We start from the raw sequence: 27,283 nt of genomic DNA, 5'->3' as shown, positions 1-27,283 counted from the left end.
CCCTGTTGCCATGGTAGTTGCCATGACGGCAAAGTTACAAGTTGCAAGTCCTTTATGTAACGGGCCCCTGGTTGTGGAAAGAAGAATGCACCATCTGCCAATTTGTTTTTATACTAGAAATAGCTTACTAGAAAGTTTGCATCCACAAGAACCTCTACTCTTTATTTTCTTAAAAAGAAAGTTTCAACATTTTTTTTTTTTGGGGGGGGGGGGTGAGTTTGACAGTGCATCTTTATTTCAGAAATTCTTTGGTGTATCTTCATTTCAGAATTGTTTGTAGATAGAATAAACGTACATAAGTCTATACATACATAAACACACATCAGTCTATACAGCTATGCAAGATAGAATTTACAAGAGATCTTAGATCCTACAAAACTTGCCAGATTTATCCATATTTTAACTGATTTTGGTCCTCGAAACAAAGAATAGCTGGGATTTCTGTAATCATAAAACCACATACATTACATTCTATGTCTTCTAGATCTAATGGCCTGTCCGAGCAATGTCGAAGTAGAATGAGAGATGTTGCTGGTTACGATCTAGGCAAGGACAGGATTATTGACAATGCTAGACTTACGTCTCTTACGCTCCCGACCGCCATCCGGTTCCTGACTTCCGGCCAACTCAAAGTTATGCTTCTGTAAATTATCATTAGCATCAGAAATGGAATGGGTTAGCTAGTGCAAATATTCAGATTATTATCTTCACAAACTGTCTATACAGGTACACATTTAACCATGCCTGCTAAATTATGCTTTTGTAAATAATTATTAGCATCAGAAAGAGAATGTGTTAGGTTGCATAAATCAGATTATCTTCATAACTAGTTGATACAGATGTATGTTAATACCAGAATCTAATTGGGGGTAGGCATGTTTCTATCACATCATAAAAAGTTAATAAAACATTACGAATGGTAGTGCAAGCGTTGCACAATAATAATAATAGTAGTCAGTTCTTGTATAGCGCATATGAATAACATCTCTATGCGCTTCCAAAGGACTTGGATATTATTCAATAAAGCAAAAGTGATGAAACATTAAAAATGTCCAATATGTTCAGGAATGTCAAGCATTTTCAGAAATTCACATAAAAAAATACACAGTATATACTTGTCACATATTCCTCATTCTTCATGTTTGCATGCAGAATTAATGAAAATAAATGAACTACCCTAGAAATCCTAACAACTATCTTCTTACAAAGTGTCTCAGTACCAGTCCTTGAGAACCCTAAAATAAAACCATTATACTTCTGGAGATGTTTCTGACTAAATTTCAGACTTCAAATTTCCAGTTGCTTGGGGTATCTGATACATTACTGTATTGGTAGTCTTGTGCAACATATCTTTTACAATGAAGACCTCTTTGTGTGAAAAGCTTTGCATCATTTCAGTAATTATGTTTGCATCAATATGATTTCTTTTGTTCTCCTTTCCTTTCCTGTAATACATGTATGTACGCATATAAGAATAAGTCAACTATAATTTCTTCATTTCCAAGAGGGATCCACACTTTACAAGCTTTGCTTTTTTGTGGATCCCCCTCATTTCCATTTATGATCTATATTATACTTTTTTTTCTGTTTTACGAAGTAAGAATGCCCTATAAAATTGTACTTGATTTGTATTGCTTTATATTACTTGTATTATGTTTTGAATGGAAATGATATAAAAGAATTAAATTGGTAAGATTATATTAATGGGACTCATGCCATGGTGTAATGATTGTGATTTGGTGCTTTGTGAAACACTCTCGGGTAAGTTCTCTTATTATACATAGGAAATTATGGTTAATTTACTTACCCCATCTAGGGAAGCGGCACTCCTCTTTTTAGATCTTGTTTTCTTTGATAATTCCTAGTCAAGAAAAATAGGAAAGATGAGAGGAAGTATTAATTATGACATAATGATCATTTTTGCACAGAACCATCATATGAAGAATTGATGTTAATATGTACATCGGCATCAGAGATCAATGAAAAGGTGTAATCAGCAACGTCAAAATAAACATCAAAGTGCATCATCATCTTCTTCATCATCATCACCACCACCACTATCACCATCACCATCATCATCTTCTTCTTCATCATCATCATCATCATCATCATCACCATCATCATCAACATCATCATCACCATCATCATCTTCTTCTTCATCATCACTATCATCATCTTCTTCTTCATCATCATCATCACCATCATCATCATCATCATCACCATCATCATCATCTGCATTATCTTCATCATCATCACCATCATCATCATCTGTATTATCTTCATCATCATCACCATCATCACCATCATCATCATCTGCATTATCTTCATCATCATCATCAACTGCATTATCTTCATCATCAACATTAACATTATAACCATAACACCCTCAACCATACCTACCTCAACCTGCATGGGAGTTCCTGGTCCTGATGAATGTTTAGACCTGGTCCTAGTTCCTGAGACAGTCAGATCTGCAGCCTGGTCAGTCAACCTCTCCACCTGAACCAAGTAAAACAATATTTGAGGATGAAAACATAGATATCCTTGCATCCAAGGTCAAGTAGTCTATAGGGTTATAGGATTTTGAAGATTCAATCCTTAATTCTCAGTTGCGTGTGGTATAAAACACATCACCCCATTAGTCAAATCTTGCTCAGAGAACGCGCACTACTGCATATATCAGCATTTAAGCATGACTCTAAGTCGACCCTAACTCTTGTGAAACACACCCCTGTACATATAACTGAACTGTATGTACCTCAGATCTTTTGACACCTTTCTTGCGCTGGAGGCTTGTCTTGTTCTTCTTATTCTCCATTACTTCCTTCTCTTCCACTTGCTCAGCCTCCATCTCTTCCAGTTGTTCTGCTCTCGGAGATTGTTTACTCAGGTATTTCTGGAAGGCGTGCTTCAAGATTCTTTCCTGGTCAACAATCTTCACCAGCCTGTTGCATTAATGATTGTAATTTTGACAGAGAGATGAACAAATATTTAGACATCGCAAATTTGCTCTCAAAAGATGCCAGACTTAAAGACCCGAATTCACAAAGGTTCTTTTGAAAACCAACGATTGAGTCTATGGTTTATGCAGATTTCCTAGATAGATAGAAAGATAAATGGTTTTATTAAAAAAACAATTCATGGTAGCCGAAAGGCTAAATTTACATTGTTTTACATTGTAAAGATCTTGTTACATGTAAGATTAGATATATACAAAGACCATTTTGAACAACATGAGAATTTCAAAGTAAACTATCAATATACAAAAATCATAAAGATACAAACATAAGCCTCCGAACCAATTAAGTTAGAATAATAAAAGATAACTCATAAATATATAATGCAAATTAAAATCAGAATTAAAATTGAGGACAGGTCTGGAAATGGGCAACACCAGAGCAACGGACGCGACTCCGAGACATACCCCTACACCTCCGAAGCGCTACAGCCCAGAAATGCTCGGTCCCAAACAGCCACTTCCGAGCTGGACAGGCGCAAAAAAACCCACCAGTCGCACACACGACGAGAAAGGCGCCGAGACAAATGTATCCCCCGGGAGCAATGGGCATGGCACAAGCTTGTCACACCCATCACTCCAAGGGAAACACACTCCTCCCAGCCACCCAACCCGATCGGATATGCGACCAAAAGTCTAATGCGCCCGTCCAACCAAGCAACAGCCGTCCGGAACCACACACCCCAAACTGCAGCACTCCGAAACCATAGGGGCCAGTCCAGATGTCGCGTCCGCGGTACCGCCCACACGACACCTATCCCTGCAAAGTCATGGCATAATGTCAATTGACATACATGTATGAATGAGATGTGAACTATACATACACACTGGTATTCCCTGACAGTGTAAGCTGTTATTGCACAATATAAATCAAACTGCTGCCCTAAAGAATTTGCATGGGCAGTGTACATTTCACACTCCATTCCAAAGTGAAGGAATTCTTGGTCATATGAATAAATTTCGCTTAATTTAGCACATATCTGGTGCCTGTATAAAAAATGTCCAATTCTGATGCACGCATTTGTCACACTGTGCCAAATTGACGGCTGTTACCATGGTTAGATACGCTATTTTATTCATGAGTCCACCGTTTGGAGAGTAGGCTCATGAATAAAAACAGTGGACTCATGAATAAAATAGCGTATCTAACCATGGTAACAGGCACCAATTTGGCGCAGTGTGACAAAGGCGCGCATCGAAATTGGACATTATTTATATACGCCCCATATACGCGCTAAATTAAGCGCAATTTATACAGGAAATCTGCATAAGCCATGGACTCAAGCGTTGGTTTTCAAAAGAACCTTTGTGAATTCGGGCCAAAAATAATTGCCAGTTATGGTAACGATCTCAAAACAACTTTTTACAGAATCCAATATAGTGACCACCAAAGTGTTTGTTTGTATGAATAAAAAATATGTGCCAAAGGATTCTGGAAAAAGTTGTGTAATTGCTGAGAAATGAGCAAAATAAGTGTGGATTCAGTCACTTCCGTCCGGTCTTTATTCCAGCAATAATAATATACACTGTCCCATGTGTGCCTATCTGTGTTGGCAATCTTCAGTGTGATCGTTTTTCAGCTTAGATTTTATGATTTCACAAAGTTCATAATATGTAACTGTACCAGATCTAGATCCACGATGATATAGTAATACTCAACCTTGGTTTTACAGACCTCCTCACGAAACCAGTGTTTTACTGCAACTACTTTCATTTAGCTTTAAAACAAGTGGAACAGGTCTGGCAATCTTGCCAGCATTACACAATATAGAAGCAGTGCCAACTTTGAAAATAGCTAAGATGAATATATTTTCAAAAAGTGAGTAAAAAAAAAAAAAATTTGATAATGAAATAAGCGGCTCCCAAAGTCTCGCTCTGCTATACAGGCGATAAAAAAAATGACATTTATGAAGCACCATGGCAAGAGCTTTTCATGTTGCAAACATATCACAGAAAATAGTCCAGACGGTTGATTCATTTAACAATTTTAGGGTCATCAGTCACGATCGAGGACTGGGGCACATTTTCAAAGAAAATTGATATTTTGTTTTTGTTTGAAAGGAAAGATGGTGTGAATAGACAAAAAACACAAATGACAATGTTCTAGGTTTGAACCAAAAATGGAAACATCAGGAGTCTCTTTAATATTTGTACTAGGTTCATATCTGGATTAGATAGCTAGGACGTATCAATGCTATATCAAAAATATATTTTATTTATGCAATGCCCTTGTAATTATACAATGCCACTTTTTGGCCCGAATTCACAAAGGTGATTTTGTAAACCCATGGTTGAAGTTTATGCACATTTCCTGTATAAATAATGCTTAATTGAGTGCGTATGAGGCGCGTGTATAAAAAATGTCTAATGCTGATGCCTGCTTTTGTCACAGTGCGCAAAATTGACGCATGTTACCATGGTTCGATATGCTATTTTATTCATGAGTCCACTGTTTGAAGAGTGGACTCATTAATTCAAAACGGTGGACGATGAATAAAATAGTGTGGATAACCACGGCAACAGGCGTCAATTTGGCGTACTGTGACAAAAGCGTGCATCAGCATTGGACATTTCTTAATATACGCGGTATGATAAGCATCACTTATACAGAAAAATCTGCATAAACCATGGACTCAACCGCGGGTTTCCAAAATCACCTTTATGAATTTGGGCCTTTTGTATATTGGATACTATGCATAAACTAAAATTGCAGAGGGAAGAGACCTTTTTATTGCGGTGTGCTGGCAAATTTTTTTCTCAGCATGAAAAGTGAAAAGCAAATCCTTAAATTGGCAATATTTCTTCAACTCACCTCTTGTTCTTAGCATCCACCTTGCAGTATCCCTCCTTCTCCAGCCTGTTGAGAAGGGTCTGGGCTACACCGATCTCCACCCCCAGACGTTTGGCCAAGGTTGGCGCGGTCACCCTGTCCATGTCCTTCCCTGCTTCCAGTGTGCGCCGCCAGAGGCAGGCGGCCCTGACCTCGGCAGGGTCTATCTCGCTGAGGTAAGGGTCGGTGGGCTCGCAGCTGGGGTCTCCAATCTGATAAGAAGAATGGAGAGATTTTGCATTGCAGTATGGTGGATATATGCACAATATACATACCCTATATCATTAGTTTTATCTCCTGAAGATGGACACTTAATCTGCCCGAAACGTCGAGTCTACTCTCCTGCTCTTGCTACTACTCCACACGCCGAATCAAGCAAGCCTCTCACCCTGCCTAATGATCAGCTTTCCACTCCTGGTTAACAGTCCTTTTAGGAACTATACATTCATATGTAAAGAGTAATCTACTTCCCAACTCCACTTTCTCGCCTTTCCATTTCACCTCCATTTGTATCCGCTTTCTATCCCGGTCCTTGTTGGACTTTACACATGGTGTACTGTAAACCAGTTCTGTGATAGTTCATTCCACCATCCAAACCTTCAAACATTATTATTACCATATCAAATTGAAAAGAGAGAAAACAAAGCAGACATACGAGGGAGAAATAACATACAAACACATAGAAAAAAGAGATGTCGAAAATAAAAAGGAAATAGTAAAGACACTATTCATTAGACAACAGTCCTACCTCTCCAAACACATTACAATACTGATCAGTATATCTATCATTCTAACATTTCATCAATAGCTACTCAGTAGATTGAGAATCTTACCTTGCCACATTGGTTACAGTAGTGTTTCTCTGGGATGTCATCTTTGTGTAGTATCATAAAACAGACTGCATGTTGCCAGTAATGACACTTCTCATTGGGCATTCAACATCCCTCTCAACATACATTACAATGTAGATCAACGTAGCTTTTCTAGATAATGAAGCATTCTTTTCAGTTACTCAATAGATTTAAAATCTTACCTTGCCACATTGGTTACAGTAGTGTTTCTCTGGGACATCATCTTCATGTAGGATCATGAAACAGACTGCATGCTGCCAGTAGTGACATTTCTCACATTGAATCATCAGACCATCATCCTGCAAAGAAATGAACACCATTTACAATTTCATTGCATTTGAAATATTACATAATTCTCATGGCCTGTATCCAAGGGGCCGTTTCATAAAGCAGTTCGTAAGAGCGACTGGTGAACCTTTCTTAACCTTCGCCAATGAATATGCCATTTACCACAAGAAAGGATCACCAGTCGTTCTTAAAGTCGCTCTTAACTTACGAACAGCTTGATGAAACACCCACCTGGACTCGGGTTTAATTTAAACTCCAGATGAATAGGCTATTGTGACATAAATCTTTGACAGAAACAGGTTCATCAGCTCATCTACCATTCAAATCATTAATGACTGTTTGGGAATAACTGAATTATTTTCCTCTGGCATTACAGCATGATGAAAGAGAACAGTGAAAATAAAAACATACATTTACAAAATATTGACAATTTTCGGCACCCATGATTTTAGCAAAGAGTTACACCATGGCCTAAATTAATCTTGCATTAAACCCATGTACCCATCTCATACAGACCATCATTTATATATATAGTTTGTTTATAATTAGTATCAAAACTAAGTTTCAGGGAATGCCTTCTCTACAAGCTTTTTCTTTTCTTGGCAAGTCCCTCCATTCATTTCTATTTCCTTTTCATAGACAAAATTATTGCAACAAATTATAGTTTTGTTTAATTCATATTCAACATTTGCTACAAAATTTCATTGATTTGTCTGTTTATCGATGATATTGAATATGTATTGTTACTTTGATTATATTTTGAAAAAAAATTGTTGAACGGAAATAAATAAATCTAAATCTAACTGCCTTATAGGGTTCAGTTACCTATCAAAATTAAGGTTTCCATGTTATTTACCATAATGACAAAGTAATCATGAATTGTAAGTCTATTTGGAAAAGGCCACAGGTGTAGCAAATGGGTACCTGGCAGGAATATTCATTCCTTCAAACAACTGCACACCAGAATAGTGGCCAGGGGTGGTATTCTGTAACTCTGTCATAACTTTTGTCATAAATTTTGTCATTTCTCTCCGAGATGTGACACCGCTATGATTGTCACAAATCGGTATTCTGAACATTGTCTTTTCCCTGTCATATCTCTCAAAGTTCCCACCCATCTTTTCGGAAGCAAACCAATCAAAATCATCGTTAGTTCCCAGTTGGAGCCCTTCTAGCCAATAGGAAAGCCCCGTGGCAAGTAGGGCGTATCCCCAAAACAGTTGCTGGCATCGCGCAACTACGCGTATATTGATGCGCTTAATTACTAAGAGAGACAGGGAGCTGTGAAGAATTTTAGAGAAGTATAAAAGTAAGGAAAACAGAGAAAAAAAGGAGGAATAAATATGTAGGGCCTAACTAAGTGTAGCATGAAAAAATAATTTTGAAAATTGTCATGGAAGATGAGTGAAACTAAAACAACAATCTAATCTAAATAATATAAATGTTTGCTTGACATTCAGTCGGCAGGGTATCGGGATATTTGGTACTAAAAGATAAGACAAAATTTATGACTGCTACCCCCCTGTCATAACTTTTGTCATATCTTTTGCTTGTATAAAAGGATTACACGCATTTAAAGCCGCATATTTTTGATGAGCGCTAAAGAGAAGAGACAAAATTTATGACAATTTTTGTGACAAAAGTTATGACATCCACCAGAATACTGATTTTGTCATATTTCTGAGATAAGATAAAATATGGAGAAAAGACAATGATCAGAATACCGCCCCAGGCTACAGCGAGGTTGATAATAAAAATTACAGAGCTGCTAACCTTCAGAAGTACAAGTAAGTAATTCAGAAGCTCAAAATTCATAATTTTGAGATAAAAATTGCTGTTCTTGCTTAATAAATTTTCCTGTAAATAAACGTTCCTTCAAAATCATCAAATATATCCACCAACATATGTTTTTATTCAATATCATCTACAACATACCATCATACCAAGTGTACGATATAATATGCATATTCATTTAACAGAGACACTTTCAGGGGAATTTCCCCAAACTTAAAAGGAGACTGGTATCGTTTCTTTACCTCATTGCATCCACATGGACATTGGGGAATGGCTTCCTCCTCAACCTCTACTAGTTCTTCCTCACCAGTCTTACTGCTCTGTGAAGCCTCATCTACAGATCCTGTGAGAATGAAATGATGCATAACAAAGTACAATATCAACAATATAGATATCATATAAAAAGCTACTAACATCAATGGATTGAATGGACAGAAATAACAATGAAAGGATGAATATAGTAATGGATAGACAGATACATACATAGATAGGCAGACAAACAGAGATGAATAGATGGATAGCTAGAGAGGCATACAGAAGGATGGACAGACGGACAGACAGATAGATAGTAGATAGATAGACAGATAGATAGATAGATACATGGAGGTAGGTAGTTAGGTAGATGGATAGATAGATAGATAGAAAGGTAGATAGATAGACAGACGGACAGACCGATAGACAGACAGATGGATGGATGGAGAGATAGATAGACAGATATATAGATAGATAGATATAGATAAAGTAGATAGATAGATAGATATATAGATAAAGTAGATAGACAGACAGATAGATAGATATATAGATAAAGTAGATAGACAGACAGACAGACAGATAGATAGATATATAGAAAGACTAGATAGATAGACAGACAGACAGATAGATATATAGATAAAGTAGATAGACAGACAGACAGATAGATATATATATAGATAAAGTAGATAGACAGACAGACAGATAGATAGATATATAGATAAAGTAGACAGACAGACAGATAGATAGATATATAGATAAAGTAGATAGACAGACAGACAGATAGATAGATATATAGATAAAGTAGATAGACAGACAGATAGATAGATATATAGATAAAGTAGATAGACAGACAGACAGATAGATAGATATATAGATAAAGTAGATAGACAGACAGACAGATAGATAGATAGATAGATCGTTATGATTGCATTCATATTTTACCTGGTACATTAGGGCTACTGTCCGGTACATCCTCAGCAGTCTTGGGACCTTCTTTCAATTCAGATTCCTCTTTGTCTCCACAGATCTGAAATGAAATATTAACACAAATGAATTCAGAAGGCTTAAATAGCTACTTGGTCCTCAACCAATCTACCTAGATTCTATTTGATTTCATCCTGCATGGTCTTATTCTAATTCGTACTAGTTCCTCTTCAAACATTTAGATGGTCTTATCGCCAATCTGCCAATATTTCCATTTAAACTATAATTTCCTGTTTGTTAAGCTACACACAAATTTAATCTAATATAAACTTGGTCATTAGGGTCAGGTGACAAAAAATGTACAATGCATTATTAATCATTATTATTAATATTATTTATTTGATTTGTAAAGTATGCATGTCTGACTGGAAGGGGGAAAATGAGGATCGGATGTAGAAAATGTTACATTTCATTGTACATAATTATCACAAAATGCAACCGTGGCAGATCTTACCAGATTCAAGACATTACCAAGTTAGGGGCCATATTATTTTTGCACAATGGTCAGGCTCTAAATCTGTGGTGTCTAATCCAGCCGAGTCTATGCCTGCCCGAGAATACAGCCCATTTTACCTTCTCCTTCTCATCCACCTCTGTTGGTTCTTGATCCTTCATTTGCTCACTATCGATCTCCTTCTCTTCCATCTCTGCTCCTTCTTCTCCTGACGTCTTCATGTCAAACTGCTTCTTGTCGGTCGTTATCCGGAGTTTCACCCTATATTTAAAAAGGAAATAAAAGAACTTGGCAACTGCAAAGGTTTGGCAATACAAGGGGTGACACGACATTTGCTCCTGCGACATTTGATCCGGTCTTAACATCTCAGAGGGCAGAGGGTTAGAATTAGAATTGTAATAGAGTTTTTTGGTTAAGAATAATGTAAAGAAAAGGATAAGGGGTTAGTTAATGTTGAAGGTAAGCTTGTATGGCCCGTATTTTGAACTCGGGTTTAACTTAGACCATGGTCTAACTCAGTGTTAAAAATATGGGAAGCCAAAGTTCAAAAATTGTGTTTATATTGTATATTTCTTATGTTTACTATTTTGTTTCATTTTGCTTTCCTAATGAGAAATTACACTTTGGTAATCATTCCCAGACACTTATGAACAATTTGGGTGTCATATGAAACAATAAATTGTATGTGTACTGTTAGGGAGTTGTGCCCCAATTGGTTCTCCATAGCTAAACCACAACTTTAAATTCTACAAAGTATTTCAACTTACGTGTGGAAGGGCTAAAAGGATAAAAAGGAGAGAAAAAGGATACCAAATTAGTACAGCATTTTTGTCAATTAACATTATTTCAATGAACTACATGTAGCCATACTAAAAGTCTTGTATTTCATGTAAGGACTGTGATGTATCATTTGTCTTGGTAAATATATCACTCTATGCAATAGAAATAAATATGAATTTAGTATTTAGTATTTCAAAGCCTATTGTTGTTTCTGCCTAACACAAACTTTCCAGAATAGAAACTATTATCCCCAGACATTCCTTTCAAATGTATGCAATGAAAAAAAACCCCACATCTTTCAAATCATATCTGTACACTGGATAGATTATCGAACAGATGAATTAATTAGTAAAATAAAAATTGAGGGAAGCAATCAATGAAACAAATAGGAATTTTTACTGACTAGTCGTAACAAGCTCCTGAAATTCTTGCATCTAATTAGCCCAGAGCAAAACACTTTCATGGCCCTGGGGTTGCCAATTTGAAGAATTGCATGATTTAGACTTTAGAATTATTTTCCAATACAAATGAAAATTATGCTATCTAAGTAAGATGTGGAAGCATTGTTCATTAGTTCAAGAAAATAATTTGACGTACAAAACATTCCAAACTCAGTGATTGTTAGTTTAAAGAGAAATTCCAGTAGTTGCAGTAAACACTGATTTCATGAGAAAGTCTGTAATACAAGGCTTAATTGTCAGTATATCATCGAGGATCTAGATCTGGTACAGTTACATGAACTGAACTTCGTGAAATCTTGAAATCTATGCTGAAAAAAGTTCAGACTGAAAGTCCCCAACACAGATAAGCGCACGTGGGACAGTGTATAATTATTGCTTTGAATGCCGGGCCCCGACGCTCTACCTGAATCCTGTGCTTATTTGCTGATTTCTAAGCAATTACACAATTTCTTCCAGAATCCTTTGGCACATACGTTTTATTTATACAAACAGCCACTCTGGTGGTCATTTCATTGGATTCTGTACGAACTCATTTTGATATCGTTACCAAAACTAGCATTTACCTTTAAAAAACAGTGTATTGAGGCATATTGTTTGTGGTCTGGTTGTCAAACTTGTTACCTGGCAATGTGAATAGCAACCGATGTCTTAGCTAGACTGTACCTTGCATGCACTTTTGCCAAACTGATCAATAGGAAAACAGCATCGAAGGGTAACAAAAGTTTAAAATGGGCCCCATTTTGTTACAGATTCAAATTAAACTCAAACTGATCAGATGTAATAAACTTCCTATCTCTTAACTACACAAATCTCAATCAACTTAAAATGGAGATTTATTTGAATTTACCGTATCTCTTTGAAAGAGAGGGGCCAGGTTGGCATCTCACAAAGCTGTTTGTATATCATTTAGCACAAGAAAGGGCCACCATTCATACGTAAGATCATGCTTTAAGCAATGTGTTGCTTTGTGCAAAACTTACAAACAAACAGCTTTATGAAAAGGTAGCAGACGAGTCAAAAATATTATGAAATCTTCCTTTATTTCAGCTTGATTGGCACCATGATTTGTTGCAGATAAGATAAACAAGATTAAATATAAAATGGAGAAGGTTTACGGTTCACCATGTTTAATATGAGGAAGGGAAAGGAAATACAGGCAGAAAGATTGAAATGGAAAGACGAGATAGAATGAACAGAGAAAGTCCTGAAGACAGACAGTCAACCTGCCCGAATTGTCGAGTATCCTCTTTTAACTTCAACCTGCTACTACTCGAACCATTGCTACTCAGGCCATATACAGCTCATCTCATCTGGTTTACAGTCATTTTCAGGACTTCACTCACTTTCAAGAAAAGAATACTTCTAAATTTTCTCTGTTCATTCTATCTCGTCTTTCCATTTCAATCTTTCTGCCTGTATTTCCTTCCCTTCATCATATTACACATAGTGAACCGTAAACCTTCTCCATTACAAACTCCACCATGCAAACCTGCAAAGATCATAAGATTAAACATGTACTTACTGTTGTGACCTCTCCTACCCTGAGGTTGATAGGTTCATCTTCATAGTTGAAGGTATCGCTCTCAGATGCCTGGAAACCAGGAGGTTCATAGTCCATAGGGGTCACTGCAGAGACGGTAAAGTCACCGGTGAATAGTTAGATTATATTGGATGGCTAAGCATGGGATATAAGAACTATTCAACGAGTTGGGGAATATTGTCAGAAATATTGCACAAATCAAAGATGAGTGCAACATCAGTACTAACAAATTCTATTGCTATCCCATGAGGAAAAGACATCCAATGAAATTTTCACCTTTAATGATAATTATTCACCCGAATGAGCAAAAAAATTCTTCAACAAGAATTGATCCACACCATGCCTCACTTAACCCAGATGAGGTAAATGGGTAAGCTGCAGGAATTTATTCCATGAAAAACTGTGCCTAACACCTGCTCTGCTGACGCCAGGTTAATTATGCTGTATTACAGTACAGCACTTAGAGACTTCGGATATAATAAGTATCAAGCACTCTGCAAGCAAGTACAACTGGACAGCAAGTTATGAAAGAAGAATTAGTTGGGGTCCAGCGTATCTTGCAATACGCTCTGAATCCTTTGATAATACACAGTAAAATCATTATGACAAAAATATACATGTCTTGTTTATACCCCCATTACACCAACGCTACATCCATGCAGTTCTTGCTACGTCAAAGAAAATTGCCATGACACAGCGGGAACTGCTGCAGCGTACTGAGAGCGTAAAGAGAACTGTTATTGACGTGGCAAAGTCTGCATGATCTCCGGAAAACAAATTTTCTGCTACGTGGACTTTGAACATGTCCAAAGTCCGCATAGCGGAAGCGCTGTGTAAACCGAGCGTAGTAATGACGCAGTAAAGACCTACCAACAGCTTCATAGATGACACCGAAAGAATGTGGCAACAACTTTGTCCATGTCTACTGTACTGCCACTACGCGGCCACCACGTAAACTCGGTTGGCTCTACGTCCAAATAGACGAAGGTACAGAAAGTCGCGCAATCTGCTGGATGTAGTCGGAACGTAGCGGGAACTGTTTCGACACAGCATGGACCGGCTCTGCACGCAGAATGAACTTTGTGGGCACAATACACACGCAGCATTAACGTGATGCGGACGTAGCACTGACGTGATAATGTCGCATCTTTCGAGAAATTCGAACAAAGTTGGCGCCACGTCACAGGGTTTCTTCTGAACTTCAAGAACGTAGCAGGAACTTTGTCTGGTGTAAAGGGGTATAAGATTAAAGTCCAAACATACCATCATCATAGTAGAGTAGTTTCATGGTCATCATGACATCATCAGGAAGAAGCTTGAGGGACTGGGTCAGTACTAAGATAGTCCTGAGAAGCTGAAGGGTTGCTCTCTTGGTCTGGGCCTCTGTGTGAGCTCCTGTTATCTTCTCTTTATTCCTATATAAACATAAAATAAATATTCATTTTAAGTTAATAACAATTACAATAGTATCAGGCATTTATATAGCACCATTTATCTTGAAATTAATCTGTCATGGCACATTGTATCTCATTATTATTACCACTGCTTTAACTTGAGCTGCAGCACTTGGTGAATTCAAGGAATTAATCTTTGTGAGAGTATCATAAGATAGATCCATAATACTTTCAAAGTTATGATATTTCAAAAACTTAAACTCGGTTTAAGACTTAAGTGTCGATTAAAAAAAATGACAAAGTTCACTGGTCTTATATGACCTCTGACTTTGAAAATGTCAGGTAAGATGATCAATGAAACTTGATTAGCCTTTTATACAAGTTTCTTGAAATAGTTGACATTTCAAAAACTTAACCTTTGCTCTGATTTCAATGTTGACGATCCCACAATCGCCGCTGCCGTCTAAAAAGCTGGGTCTATGTATCGCTTCTGCTATGCAGGCATGAAAAACATTACTAACCTGTAGATATCAACATCAGGTCCATGCTTGGAATAGCTGAACTTAAAGGTGTATGTCTCAATTGCAGTCTGAAAATTCAACAACAAAAAAAAAAGAAGATGAATAGCTAGCCCAGCACATAAAAGGTCTCAGTAATGTTTTCCAAATGTTTATATAACATTTTGATATCATTCAAGCAGCATTATATTCTTCACATTGAAGGTTTTTATTATCAGGAAAAGTCCAAAATGCTTTAAAAGTAACATTTTTCCACTCATTTTCTCTATTTTTCTATTATTTTATATTCATGTGCAATGTTAATTTTGATAAGATTTTTAGAACATTATTCCTAAAAATTGTATAAAAAGGATTTCCTTAACCATACATTTTGACAACAAAAAGAAGTTTTCATAATCTTCACCTTTATTTGTTGTTATTGACAGTTAAGTGAATAATTTCATGCTCATCCTGACTTATTGTAGACTTATGATGCAAGGAATATTCAGTGTTCTAAAGGTGAAGCAAAATATATTGATAAGTCAAAAAACAAACGAACAAAAAGAGGTAAATTTGCAATATACATCATACCCATTTACATTCTACGATTTACAGCAGAATAATGTTGAACAATCTTAATGAGGGAGATATACTTACATTGGGATCACTTGGGTCTGTATACATCTGTAGATAAAAATAGAAAAACACAGATTCTATATCGCCAACACTTAATCCATAAGTGACAGATATGATATGAGCACAATTACACAATTAAGAGAATGCTTTAAATTATATGTCATGCGTTTTTAGGGGAAAAAATCAAGAAACAATGACATATAAAACAATTTCAATCAGAATTATTATTATTATTATAATTATTTATATACTGCGCTTTTCCCAGAATGGCCCAAAGCACTTACAAGAAGAAAAGGAGATTATTACAACTATACAAATGAAAACGTACAATCCTAAAAATCTGGATTGGAAAAGAGAAAGGTTTTAAGTCCCTTTTTAAATGAAGCAACAGATGGTGATTGTCTAAGAGTAAAAGGTAAGCGATTCCAATATTTTGAAGCGGTTATGGTAAAAGTCCTATCTCCTGCCTGTTTCTTAGTGATTTTATATGTGAGACGGAATGGGTCACTTGAGGCTCTTGCATTCCTGCGAGGGGTGTATAGGGTCAAACAATCATGCAGATATAAAGGTGCCTACTTATTGAGAGACTTAAAAACTAACAAAAGTAACTTAAAAACTATACGATATCGGATGGGAAGCCAGTGTAACGATTCAAGGAGTGGTTTAGAGAAGTGAAATCTTGTTACTTGATAAATTATTCGATCTGCCCAATTTTGAAGCCTTTGAATGCGATCTACTTGAGTAATGGGGATGTTAGAGAGAAGACCATTGCAGTAATCTAAACGGGACAGAATTCGTTACATTGCAATTTGCAGTCCGTCATAAACCCTTTTACAAATTCTAAAGACAGCATACTGGCAAAACGTAAAACAAAACTACAATATTGATCCATCGTGAGACAACCGATTAATTTCAATTTCATACGATATTACCATTTCTTATTAAGAAATAATAAATACGGATTCAAATTAAATGATTTGCTGAAATCCATCATGCAACCAGTCATTTTATATTTTACCTGAAAGGAAAATTTGATATAACTTATACTAATAATAATATCCAACATTTATATAGTGCTTAATAAAAATATGTTTCTAAGTGCTGCATACTATTATCCTGGCTCAATCATGGCTGTCCTGATCAGACGCTCCAGGTGGAGAGTGGCAAATGTAGATAAACGCCTTCCAAAAGGATGCGAGTGCGATTTGGGATTCGACCCCTGACCATGTGATTCAAAGTCACGAGACTTATCCACTGAACCACATCACCCTTACCTAATTAACTAATGCTATTGATGGATCATGTTTTCTTATAAAACATACTATATACCATTTGCTCAGGCATTGGGATAAATAAGTGGGCACATCGTGGTCTAGTGGTTCTGACTCTTGCCTTTCAAACAGAGGGTTGTGGGTTCGAATCCTAGCCATGGCGTGTTTTCCTTCAGCAGGAAATTTATCCACACTGTGCTGCACTCCACCCAGGTGAGGTAAATAGGTACCAGAAGGAAGTAATTCCTCAAAAAGTTGTGCGCACCAGAATTGGTAGACTAGCTTAGCCAGGGTAATATACGAGCGCCTTGAGCACCTAGCAAGGTGGATGGATACGTGCGCTATACAGATCCTATATTATTAATACTATTATTAAGTAATCCATATAAACAGTGTTGGGCTTATCCTGTATTCTATTTTATGAAACACAATTAAATTATCATTACACATTCATACTTTTAAGGGACCTAAGAAATACAAGCCCTGATTTTACTTTAGTTTCCACTAATCTTGTTTTTCTGCAGAAACCCCTTTTCCAACTTATTGTACAAAGTAGTCATTGAATGTTGAATTATATTTTTCCAGACATGCTTATTTTCATAACTCTGTATTGCAATCCAATTATAATTTGTGCATCAATCATGTATGAATTAGTATGGATTATAATTATCATTATTATTCTTTGTTCATCACGTATGCATTTTTATGAATTGTATATGAAAACAAAAGTGGAAAAACTAAACTTCAAATCAAATCAATTACTAGTCTTCGCACTTGCTACCATTAAAGCAATTCAAACTCCTCTGCCAATACCTCGGGATGTTAGACCTGTTCAAAGGGAAACACTGTGTGTATAATTCTTACTAATGTCCCTCCTGTGCATTAGTTATAGATAATATGAATTTTCACACACAACGACTACAACTATTAAAGGGACTTACCCCAATGATCATGGCACGGAGCTGAGTAAAGAAGGAAGTAGAGAATAAGAAAAAGAGAGAGAGAACATTACAAACAGATCATGGACTTTGAACCATGTAATAATGTGTGTTTGTTAATTGGAAATCCTTTCCTTCAGCTCCAAACATTATAAGTAGACAAGAACATTACATATAATATTATTGAATATACTTGCAATGTCAATAGAGTCAAGTTAATTGGGTGGGTGTTTTTTAAAGAGCTGTTCATAGTTAAGAGAGACTAAGAACGACTGGTGAACCTTACATGGTAAATAATCACCAATGAATATTTTATGATGAATATCATTTTCCACAAGAAAGGATCACCAGCCATTCTTTAAGTCACTCATAACAAATACAAACAGCTTTATGAAACATCCCCCAGGGAGTAAAACTCAAACCATCGAAACATTTTATCAGTTTAACAACAATCCGCAACCGAATACAACTTTTTACACTAAATCTAATGTTCACCAGATGTAATTACTGATTTCAAATAATGCCACAATAAAAGGTCAATACAGGTACTTACGTATCGTTTATCCAATGCATCAAATGCCCCTTTCATCCATTTAATGACTTGGCATGCTCCAGGACAGGCGCTGTCATCTCGAAGAATCTTCAGATTTAGATCTATGAATGAACGATACAATGCAGCATAAAATTTACTGTACAATCCAAAGCAATGTGTCATAAAATTCTGACATCCCCATTAGAGTTGTGTGCAAACAATTTGCATGTGCCAGTAATGGTGATGGCCTCCCACGTGATGATTTAATACATGAATAAATAATTGCAGGGATTTTGGACACCTATGTCTGCATCCAATATGAAAAGACAAAAGCAGATTATACAAAGTTGAAAAGCCCAAAGGCTTCCATAAAAAATACTAAACATGACAGATCTGTGCTTCATCGATCAGCCTTTCATTGATTTTGTTCTATTTGCCTTTGACAGGTTGTCAGACGTGCTCTTTTGAAGATCAGGGCCTCGTCTTACAAAGAGTTACAATTGATCCAGTCATTCGTAACTCTATGGAAATCCACCAGTGACATAATTTTTTCTACAGGAAATTTGCAAGATGTCTTTGGTAAACAAAGAGAAGCACAGCGAATTTTCAGGGAAACACTGAATGCATGAATATAATAATAGCTGTATTTATAAAGCGCTTTTTGCCAGAGGATACAAAGCGCTGCTATTATTACCCCGGCTTTAGCTCGAGCTACCATCATCGGCGCTCAGTGCATGCAAGGAATTACTTCCTGCCGGGTACCCATTCACCTCACCTGGTTCAAGTGCAGCAGTGTGGATAAATTTCTTGCTGAAGGAAATAACGCCATGGCTACGATTCGAACACATATGCATCAAAGTTAATATTTTGAACAAACATGCATTATCGACATTGACATTGCCGGCCGTCCAAAGTTGTGATTGATGGGAACAATCGCAACTCTTTGTAAGACAGGGCCCAAGGGAATATTTCATGAAAAAAAATATATTTTCAACAACTGATTCACTCTGAACCAATCAGATGCTAGCATTCAATAGCTTATAACAAATAGTGAAAATACTGTTTCATGAAATACATAATTTAGGCATACAGATAAAACTCAATCCAATTAATAGATCTACAGTTGAATTTCCAATGTTTCAAGAAGAGCTGAGAAAAAAATTTAAGACAAACTTTGCCAAAGTAATAGACATACCTTCAAGAGATCTGTCACCAAATGCATGTTCTGGGAAGATTGTCCTCAAATAAGTCACAGTCGAGACGGCTACAGCCAGGAGCTTCTTCACAAAGATGGCCGACTGCTGTTGAGTTACTTGATCTGGAGGGAAAATGGCTGACCACTGAGGAAGACAAGAGACATACAAATTGAGTTTATTCATTTAATGAATCATATTCGGTGTGTGTGTACTCGTTGTGTACAAAGTCAATGGGAGAGGAAAGAAGTCACCAGCACTGACAAAATTAACGGCAGAGAATGGACTGGTGACTTAAACCAGGATAATGACAGAATTGTTTGGTAAGAAGTGTTATTGACAACTTATCAAATTAGTTGACACTGAATCACTGAAGGAGCAGGGTTCAAATCCTTACGTGATGAAGTATTGAGAAAACAAAATCACTCTAGTAATTTAAAGATGCTACCAATTGTTTTGAGGGTATATATCACTCCTGTGGACTTATTTAAGTCAAGCGATGTGTAACAACTAGGAATTTGTAATAGGTACTGTCCCATTTTTGTGATCAATGGACAAAAATATGATCACATTCATCATCATGATCACCATGATCGTCATCATCGCCTTCGTCGTCATCATCATGATCAAGATCATCATCATCATCAATCACCATCAACATCATCATACCTATTCCTTTTTAATCAAAACATACTTAAATAGCTTACCTGGCCAGTTTTTGTCTTTTGTCGTATCGCCGTTGCAACCGCCATGGTTCTGGATAGATTACTAATTAAGAATGAAAAAGAGTATAATAAATGAAGACTGGTTAACAGCTTTACAATCAGACCTGCCATCCTTCTACAACAAAAAAAGTATCAGTAGAAGGAAAAAAAATTTTTTGACAAAAAACAGTATTTAAAAAAATTTTTCTCAACATAACAATCGCCAGCCTGTTGTAGTGAGATCGGTAAAAAAACATGTAAAATGACTGTACTTGAAATCTCACCGTTCTTAACATGCCTTGTACGCAAGAATTTACTTGTTCTTTTCATGCAGCAAGTTACTGGGCCGACTAGTGTCGCGCGGTGTGTACAATACATACTCTATGATCAGAAATTTAAAAAAGTAACAAATTATACAAAAAAGGGTATTGGCGTATTCATAGCAAAAAAGAGGAACAAATACTCTAAAAAGGGCACGTCTGTTACATATATATCAGTTTACATATGCTTGCTTTTGCTTACAAAAATATTTCAGAATTTTTTTACTTTCATATTCTGCAAGCTTTAAATTACTCCAAGGATGGCGTTGTGACTCATTTAAAGCCCATCTCATTGACAATGGAAAATGTTTGTTCCCATTCAAATTTTTCGTATTTGTGTTGCTACACTTTTACGTGTCAATTTTAGTATGATGGTGGGCCCCAAGTCTGCGCGCCTAACAATTTTAGTTAAGATTTCACTTGCATTTCTTCTTATTTCACAAAATGTTTTGGTTAATAATGTTCCTTATTTTATTAAGAGTGTACCAAATTTCTCACTAAAAAATGAAAGAAAATATAGGATTTTTTTTAACTTAATAATACGTGTGAGGAAAAAAGATACTGGCCCATAATCACCAATTTTGAATTTGAGGATAATCGAAGGATGGACACGGAGTGAAATACGGGTGAAGAGTATAAGAAATTAATCTTTTTTTTCTTTAATTTTTACAAAATAAACCACTTTTTGATACCAGTACCACCTTTGTCACTCGGAATATCGGATCGAGTTCACCTTCCCGAAGTTCGAGTACATGGTACTAGTGAAGTGGAGTGGTCAGTGACACTGACGGACATTGGAGCCTGCACGAATTTCACCCGAGCGAGGGCCGAGGTAGCATAACTTAATTAAGCCTGCCCTGCCCCTGGCCTGCGATATGGCTGAGTAAACTAGCGTACGGTTAACCCATTTTGTTACAATTTATAACAAAAATGGCCGATCGAGACGGGCCCCGGGGGTAGGAGAGAACTTTTCGTTTTTTGAGGTTCCAGTCTGTGCCCAGATGTCAGAAAAACTGCCACTCGTTAGACCATCATCCATATAATCGTGGTAAGTGCTTGATTTCTGTTTTAACTATTTATTCGGAGAATTATTTTGACCATATTTCACGCTTGTCAGGTGAGTATGCCTTTACACGTAAGATTCTGGGCTCCCACCCGCATAGCGGGCGGAAGTTCCCTGGGTTAGCGTACGGTAAGCTAGATACTCCCACTACAAGTACAATGACAATGTGAGTAAACTAGGATAAGTCCTTTAATAATAGTAGGCCTATAAAGACTTAAATTTAAAGTAGCGTTAGTCCAACCAAGGAAAGTGATATCAATACCCCCTCATTCCCAGAGCTACCTGGCTACCATTACCAAGAGTCCAAGTCTCACGCATTTAATATGCGTGAGACTCATGCATTTTGGACTCTTGTTCACCCCCTCAAATCTCTGTCTCACGCAACTATCACAGTCTATCCCCATCTGCCCATATTTGTACACAATGTCTGTGATCTCACTCAGATTCTCAGAAAATCTCACGCATAGCTGGTCTTTGAACTTGGCATCTCCAGAGCTACCAAGTCTCACGCATTGTGCGTGAGACTCAAACATTTTTTTTTTACTCTTGTTCATCTCCTCAAATCTCTGTCTCACGCAAAAGTATCACAGCCTATCCCCATACATTGTACACAATGTCTGTGATCTCACTCAGATTCACAGAAAATCTCACGCATAGCTGGTCTTTGACTTTGAATCTCTGCATTCCAACTCTAGTCTCTAGTCTGTCTGTGGAGTACGACTCCGAGTGCCAGTGGCAGTGCAGATGCAGGTAGACGGCCCGGGCCAGCGCCAAGCGGCGTCCAACGGTACCTTCATCGCTGCTTGCGCCGGGAGCAACCCGTGCATGTCGAGCTCGAGCGCTGCGCACCTCGTATTGAAACGCTGCTGGCAGGAATTTGAAGTTGACGAGCGACAAAAACGTAAACACGAAAAATCAACGCGGAACATTCAACCTTAATGATTAATCCCTTCTTTTTCACTCTCATCCACACAATCACATCTTCCATACAATACTCTTTCAATCACAACCACAACCAAGCTCACATCTAAAGTAGATGTAAAAGTACTTTAAAGATCATTGAACATACCTCGGCAATTAATCAGGCGAGAGGAAAATTAAAATCAATAATATAAATTTATGTCGATTATATCGATATCGATCGCGATAGGATATCGGAGAAGAAAAGTTCAATGCCCTAGAGATTTTTGAAAAAAATTTACTTGTTCCTAATTTCGCGCCATTTTTCAATTCATCTTCAATCGTCTGTTTGTTCTAGGTACCGGGGGGTCACTTCCATTCACGAGTGGATACCATGCGCGACCATGGGGTCTCGAAAAGCACCCTAAACACGTAATTTCCATATTCTGAAAATGCACCCCTTAACAAGTATTGGCGTGTGAAACCTAACCCTTAACAAGTATTGGAAACAAAACGATACTCTTGGCAAATATTTCCTGAAATGAACCCCTAAACAAGTAAAGGAATGTTTTATTGTTACGGGTCCTTTGGTTGTCGGCTTTACCTTATTTGGTTTAGTACGACCCCACCTTCTACACCTCGCGCAAATAGGACTCTAAACACGTAGTGTTGGGGCAAAAAGGACATCCTTTATAAAACATTTTAATTTTGTTTTATCATCCCCACAAATTCGACCCTAAACACGTAATTTTACTAGCGAAATAGATACCCTTTTTTCATTATTTTTGTGTTTTTGGCACCCTTTTCACGTTACGTACGTAACGTGCCCTATCGTGAAAAGGACATTCTTTTTACGTGTTTTTTTGGTCGCGCATGGTATCCACTCGTCAATGTAAGTGGCCCCCCCCCCCGGGTCTAGGTACCGATGGCGAGTTGCTGGAGGATCGGGGTGGGGTTACATTAGACCTAAAGCTTCGGCCTCTGTTACACGATTGTTCCGCTGAACTCCTTTGGCTCCACTCACCAATTACAGAGAAAAAAATGTTTAAAAAACTCCTCGAAACAGACGGCTGCCAGCTGTCTAGAATGACATTTATTCATGTATTTAAGCTTGGATGAATTTGAAGAAGGGGAGATATGCCAATGGCAGTAATAAATTTGCATCGATTCTCAGCCATTTCTGGTATAACCTGGAGATATGCCATGATGAAAGACCGGGGTAAAAAAACAAGCAAATCATTTTTATGGGATTTGAGTTTCAGAAAATATGTGAGCTCATAAATGAGAGTGGCCTAAAAACCACAATTTCTATACGATCATTCTCGCTTAAGCTTTTCGTTCACCTTTTCAGTTGAGAATTTTTTAAAAAATTGTTAATTAAAGTCAGAATTAAAAGAAGTCAATCCTGACAAAATAATAAAAACAATCTGATTCAAAATATAAGTTTTAAAAGAATAATTAAAGCCAATAGACATGATAGACCTAATCTATTTTAATTTTGTTTTGGACTTGAAATGGTCTACCACTTCGATTGCACAGGTTTTGTTGGAACCCCCCCCCCCCACTCTCCCTCTTTCCGAGCTCACCCTTCATTACCTACTCTCTCAGAGCTGCAAACCAGAGAAAGAACATCATGTATTTTTAAAGCTGAAAGTCAGTATTTCAGTGAGGAAATCAGTATTTTCAAAAATACAATGGGACCACACATACAGCTGAAACTTCAGAAATCAGTATTTTTCAAGAAAAGAACGGTATTCTTCTCACTTTTCAGTACTAAATAGTGAAAATCAGTGCTACTTGGCAGCTCTGCTCTCTCTCTCTCTCTCTCTCTCTCCACCCCATTCCTTTGCTCTCTCTGAACCTACCATTTCCTCAGTCATCTAAGCCGATATTCACTGGGTGTTTCATAAAGCTGTTTGTAAAGTTACGAACGACTTTACGCACGACTGGAACATGTTCTTTGGTCATAAGTCAATTACATATGGATATCACATAGCACAAGAAAGGATCACAGTCGTGCGTAAAGTCATTCGTATCTTACGAACAGCTTTATGAAACACCCGGGGCCCTGTGAACTTCTTCCTATGTTGGTTTGAGGTAAATTTTAAAAGGAAAAAAATGGTTTCACTAAAAAATGGTCAAATTAGTGCGAAGAATTGTGAAGAGAGGAAAAAAAGGTTTCACTTAAAAATCAGGTCATTTTCTTCCAGAATACCTGGGGGTGCTGCCTATGGATAATAATTCACTCAACAACAGAATTTTTTTTTTTGGGGGGGGGGTGGTATGCTTCAACACCCCTGATTCCCAGGGCCAGGATTCACTCTTCACTCTTGGTTCAAGCTCAAAAGAAAAAAGAAAAAATCATTGAATTGTTTTTTTTTCTGTTGGATTAGTCCAATTTTATTTGTTCCTATAACATAATGAAAGGGAAGCCAAGACTACAACACAGTATATCATTGCTCCAAACTGAAAGTTCACTGACCTTTTCAGGGAAGGGTTGGTATTGATTACAACATAGTATATCATTGCTCCAAACTAAAAGTTCATTGACCTTTTCAGGGAAGGGTTGATAGAAGGACCTTAAAGGGGAGTGTTTCATGAAATGACTTGGAAGTAGTTTACCAAGCCAAGTGTTATAAGCTATAGAAATCATTGTAGCTGATTGGCTGAAAGTGATTTTATCAGTAATTTTTTTTGTTCATGAAACACTTCCCTCATCACTCATTTTTTTTTCAAATTGGCAACACTATTATTATAAATCTGTTTTTATTCAATGATCGAACTATGAAATGCAACCAAAATATTTTTTGTTGAGAACAAATTCTAATAAAGGAAAGAATAAATATATGTAACTAATTCTAATATTAAACAGAATGAAAAAATATGAATCAATCATATGTATTTGAGTCAATCAACAAATAATATCTTTTTCTTGTTACTTTTCTGGATTTCCTCTATCTTGTTCATAATTATAAACATCTTAAAAACACAGCTTTAAATACAGGTAATTAACCTTTACGATGCCTTGATTTGTACTAATTCTACCTAACTTGGGTAATGAACATTTTGCGTAGATTCAAGATGGCTAGAAATATTATTTATCAGGAAACCTGTGCCTTTTGCCTTTTTTTTTTATTCCTGAAAAATGTATCTGTACCCATTTTAATCTAAGGATTTAAACTCCTTCAAAGTTAAATTCACACAAAGTATAGTTTGGCATTGAAAATGGTAAATTTACAATAGACTGAAAACGTTTAATTAAGCCAACATGTCTTTTATCAAAGATTTGCCTCCCCCTTTCTGTTAGAATATACTTTGGGTACCGTAACACAAAGGTTAGCGACTGAACGTATGCTTGATTTTTATGATTGATTGTACATTGTAGTCAATGGAATCAATCGTAGACAAAATGTTCTACGATCATTGCTAAGCTTTGTGATACCGACCCCTGGTGTGTGTATATTTTCTCTAGAGACTTTAAAGATATGTACTAGTAATGTGCCAATAAATGAAAAATACCAAAGTTGCCAAAATAAGGAGCACTGATGAAATAAGCATTCATGTAGATCATCTTCAGACATGAAAGATCTCTTTATAATATGTCAAGAAATGAAAAATTATTTTTGTTGCCAATTTAAGGAACAATCGAATCAATTAAACCATGAAAATAATTGTTGTTCTTAATATAGGAACAATAATGACAGAAATAATCGTCTGCTCCCAATCCAACTACTAAAGTGGTCTGAACATCCCCTAGGACCCAGCTTCATAAAAACTTGTTATAAAACTTGTGGTCCTGAAGAAGATATCTGCATCCACAGGCCTATTCTAATTGTCTGTCAAATGAAATTTTACTGCGTTAATTTCTCAACTGGGGCCAGTAACACAAAGCTTGGCAATCATCATAGAACATTTGTGTTACAATTGATTGCATTGACTACAATGTACAATCAATCGTGAAAATCAAGATTACGATTGATTGCTACCCTTTGTATTACCTGACCCTGGGCTCCGTAACACAGGTTTGCAATGAATGAAATAACCACAGTGATTGGTTCCCAGTCAGTATTTTAAACAGATCGCACATGGAACACTGATCTTGATTGGTCATTGGTATTTAGCGATTGATTGCAAACCTTCATGTTATGGAGCCCTGATCTCTTTATAATTGTTCTCACGGTTGCGAGTGAAGTGAAATGTGGAGCGCTTTGTAACCAAATGGAAAAGGCGCTATACCAAATATTCAATCAATTGGAATGGAAGGGCAAGTTTCTAGTTACTGTTATAAGCTACTAAAATGGTGTAATTTGATTGGTTAAGAGCAATTTTGTTCCAAAATTAAATTGTAATTGATAATATTCATGAAACAAGGCATATGAGCATTACATAGTACATAGTATAAATAACATAAAATGAAAATTATCCACACATAATGAGCAAAACTAGTAAGGAAAATAATGAACATATTAAAAAGTAATCATCATTGTCAAAATAATTTTAGCACCAAATGAAAATGTCGAGATCTAAAAGTCGGTAAAAGGAACATTGAAAAATATACAGCCCCAAAACATTCATAAACATTACA

At 36.7% G+C, this 27,283-nt stretch overlaps 1 protein-coding gene across 1 annotated transcript; it reads right to left on the bottom strand.

The window, feature by feature from the left end:
* Positions 1–205: 205 nt before the first annotated feature.
* LOC121421720 (HORMA domain-containing protein 1-like) lies at positions 206–23,016 on the bottom strand. Its single transcript, XM_041616503.1, has 19 exons — positions 22,868–23,016; positions 20,419–20,479; positions 19,714–19,858; positions 18,540–18,640; positions 17,990–18,010; positions 15,799–15,825; positions 15,166–15,233; positions 14,514–14,665; positions 13,233–13,336; positions 11,237–11,247; positions 10,589–10,730; positions 9,974–10,058; positions 9,022–9,122; positions 6,880–6,996; positions 5,829–6,058; positions 2,759–2,945; positions 2,401–2,499; positions 1,808–1,861; positions 206–641 (listed from the first exon to the last, which is right to left on the bottom strand). The coding sequence occupies exons 2-19, from the start codon at positions 20,461–20,463 to the stop codon at positions 543–545; spliced, it is 1,788 nt and encodes a 595-aa protein (XP_041472437.1). The 5' UTR covers positions 20,464–20,479; positions 22,868–23,016; the 3' UTR covers positions 206–542.
* Positions 23,017–27,283: the final 4,267 nt, after the last annotated feature.

This window comes from Lytechinus variegatus, chromosome 9 (assembly GCF_018143015.1).
Source record: "Lytechinus variegatus isolate NC3 chromosome 9, Lvar_3.0, whole genome shotgun sequence".
NCBI lineage: Eukaryota > Metazoa > Echinodermata > Echinoidea > Temnopleuroida > Toxopneustidae > Lytechinus > Lytechinus variegatus.
Note: the sequence above shows the minus strand (reverse complement) of the source record. Positions and strands in the feature narration are given on the sequence as shown.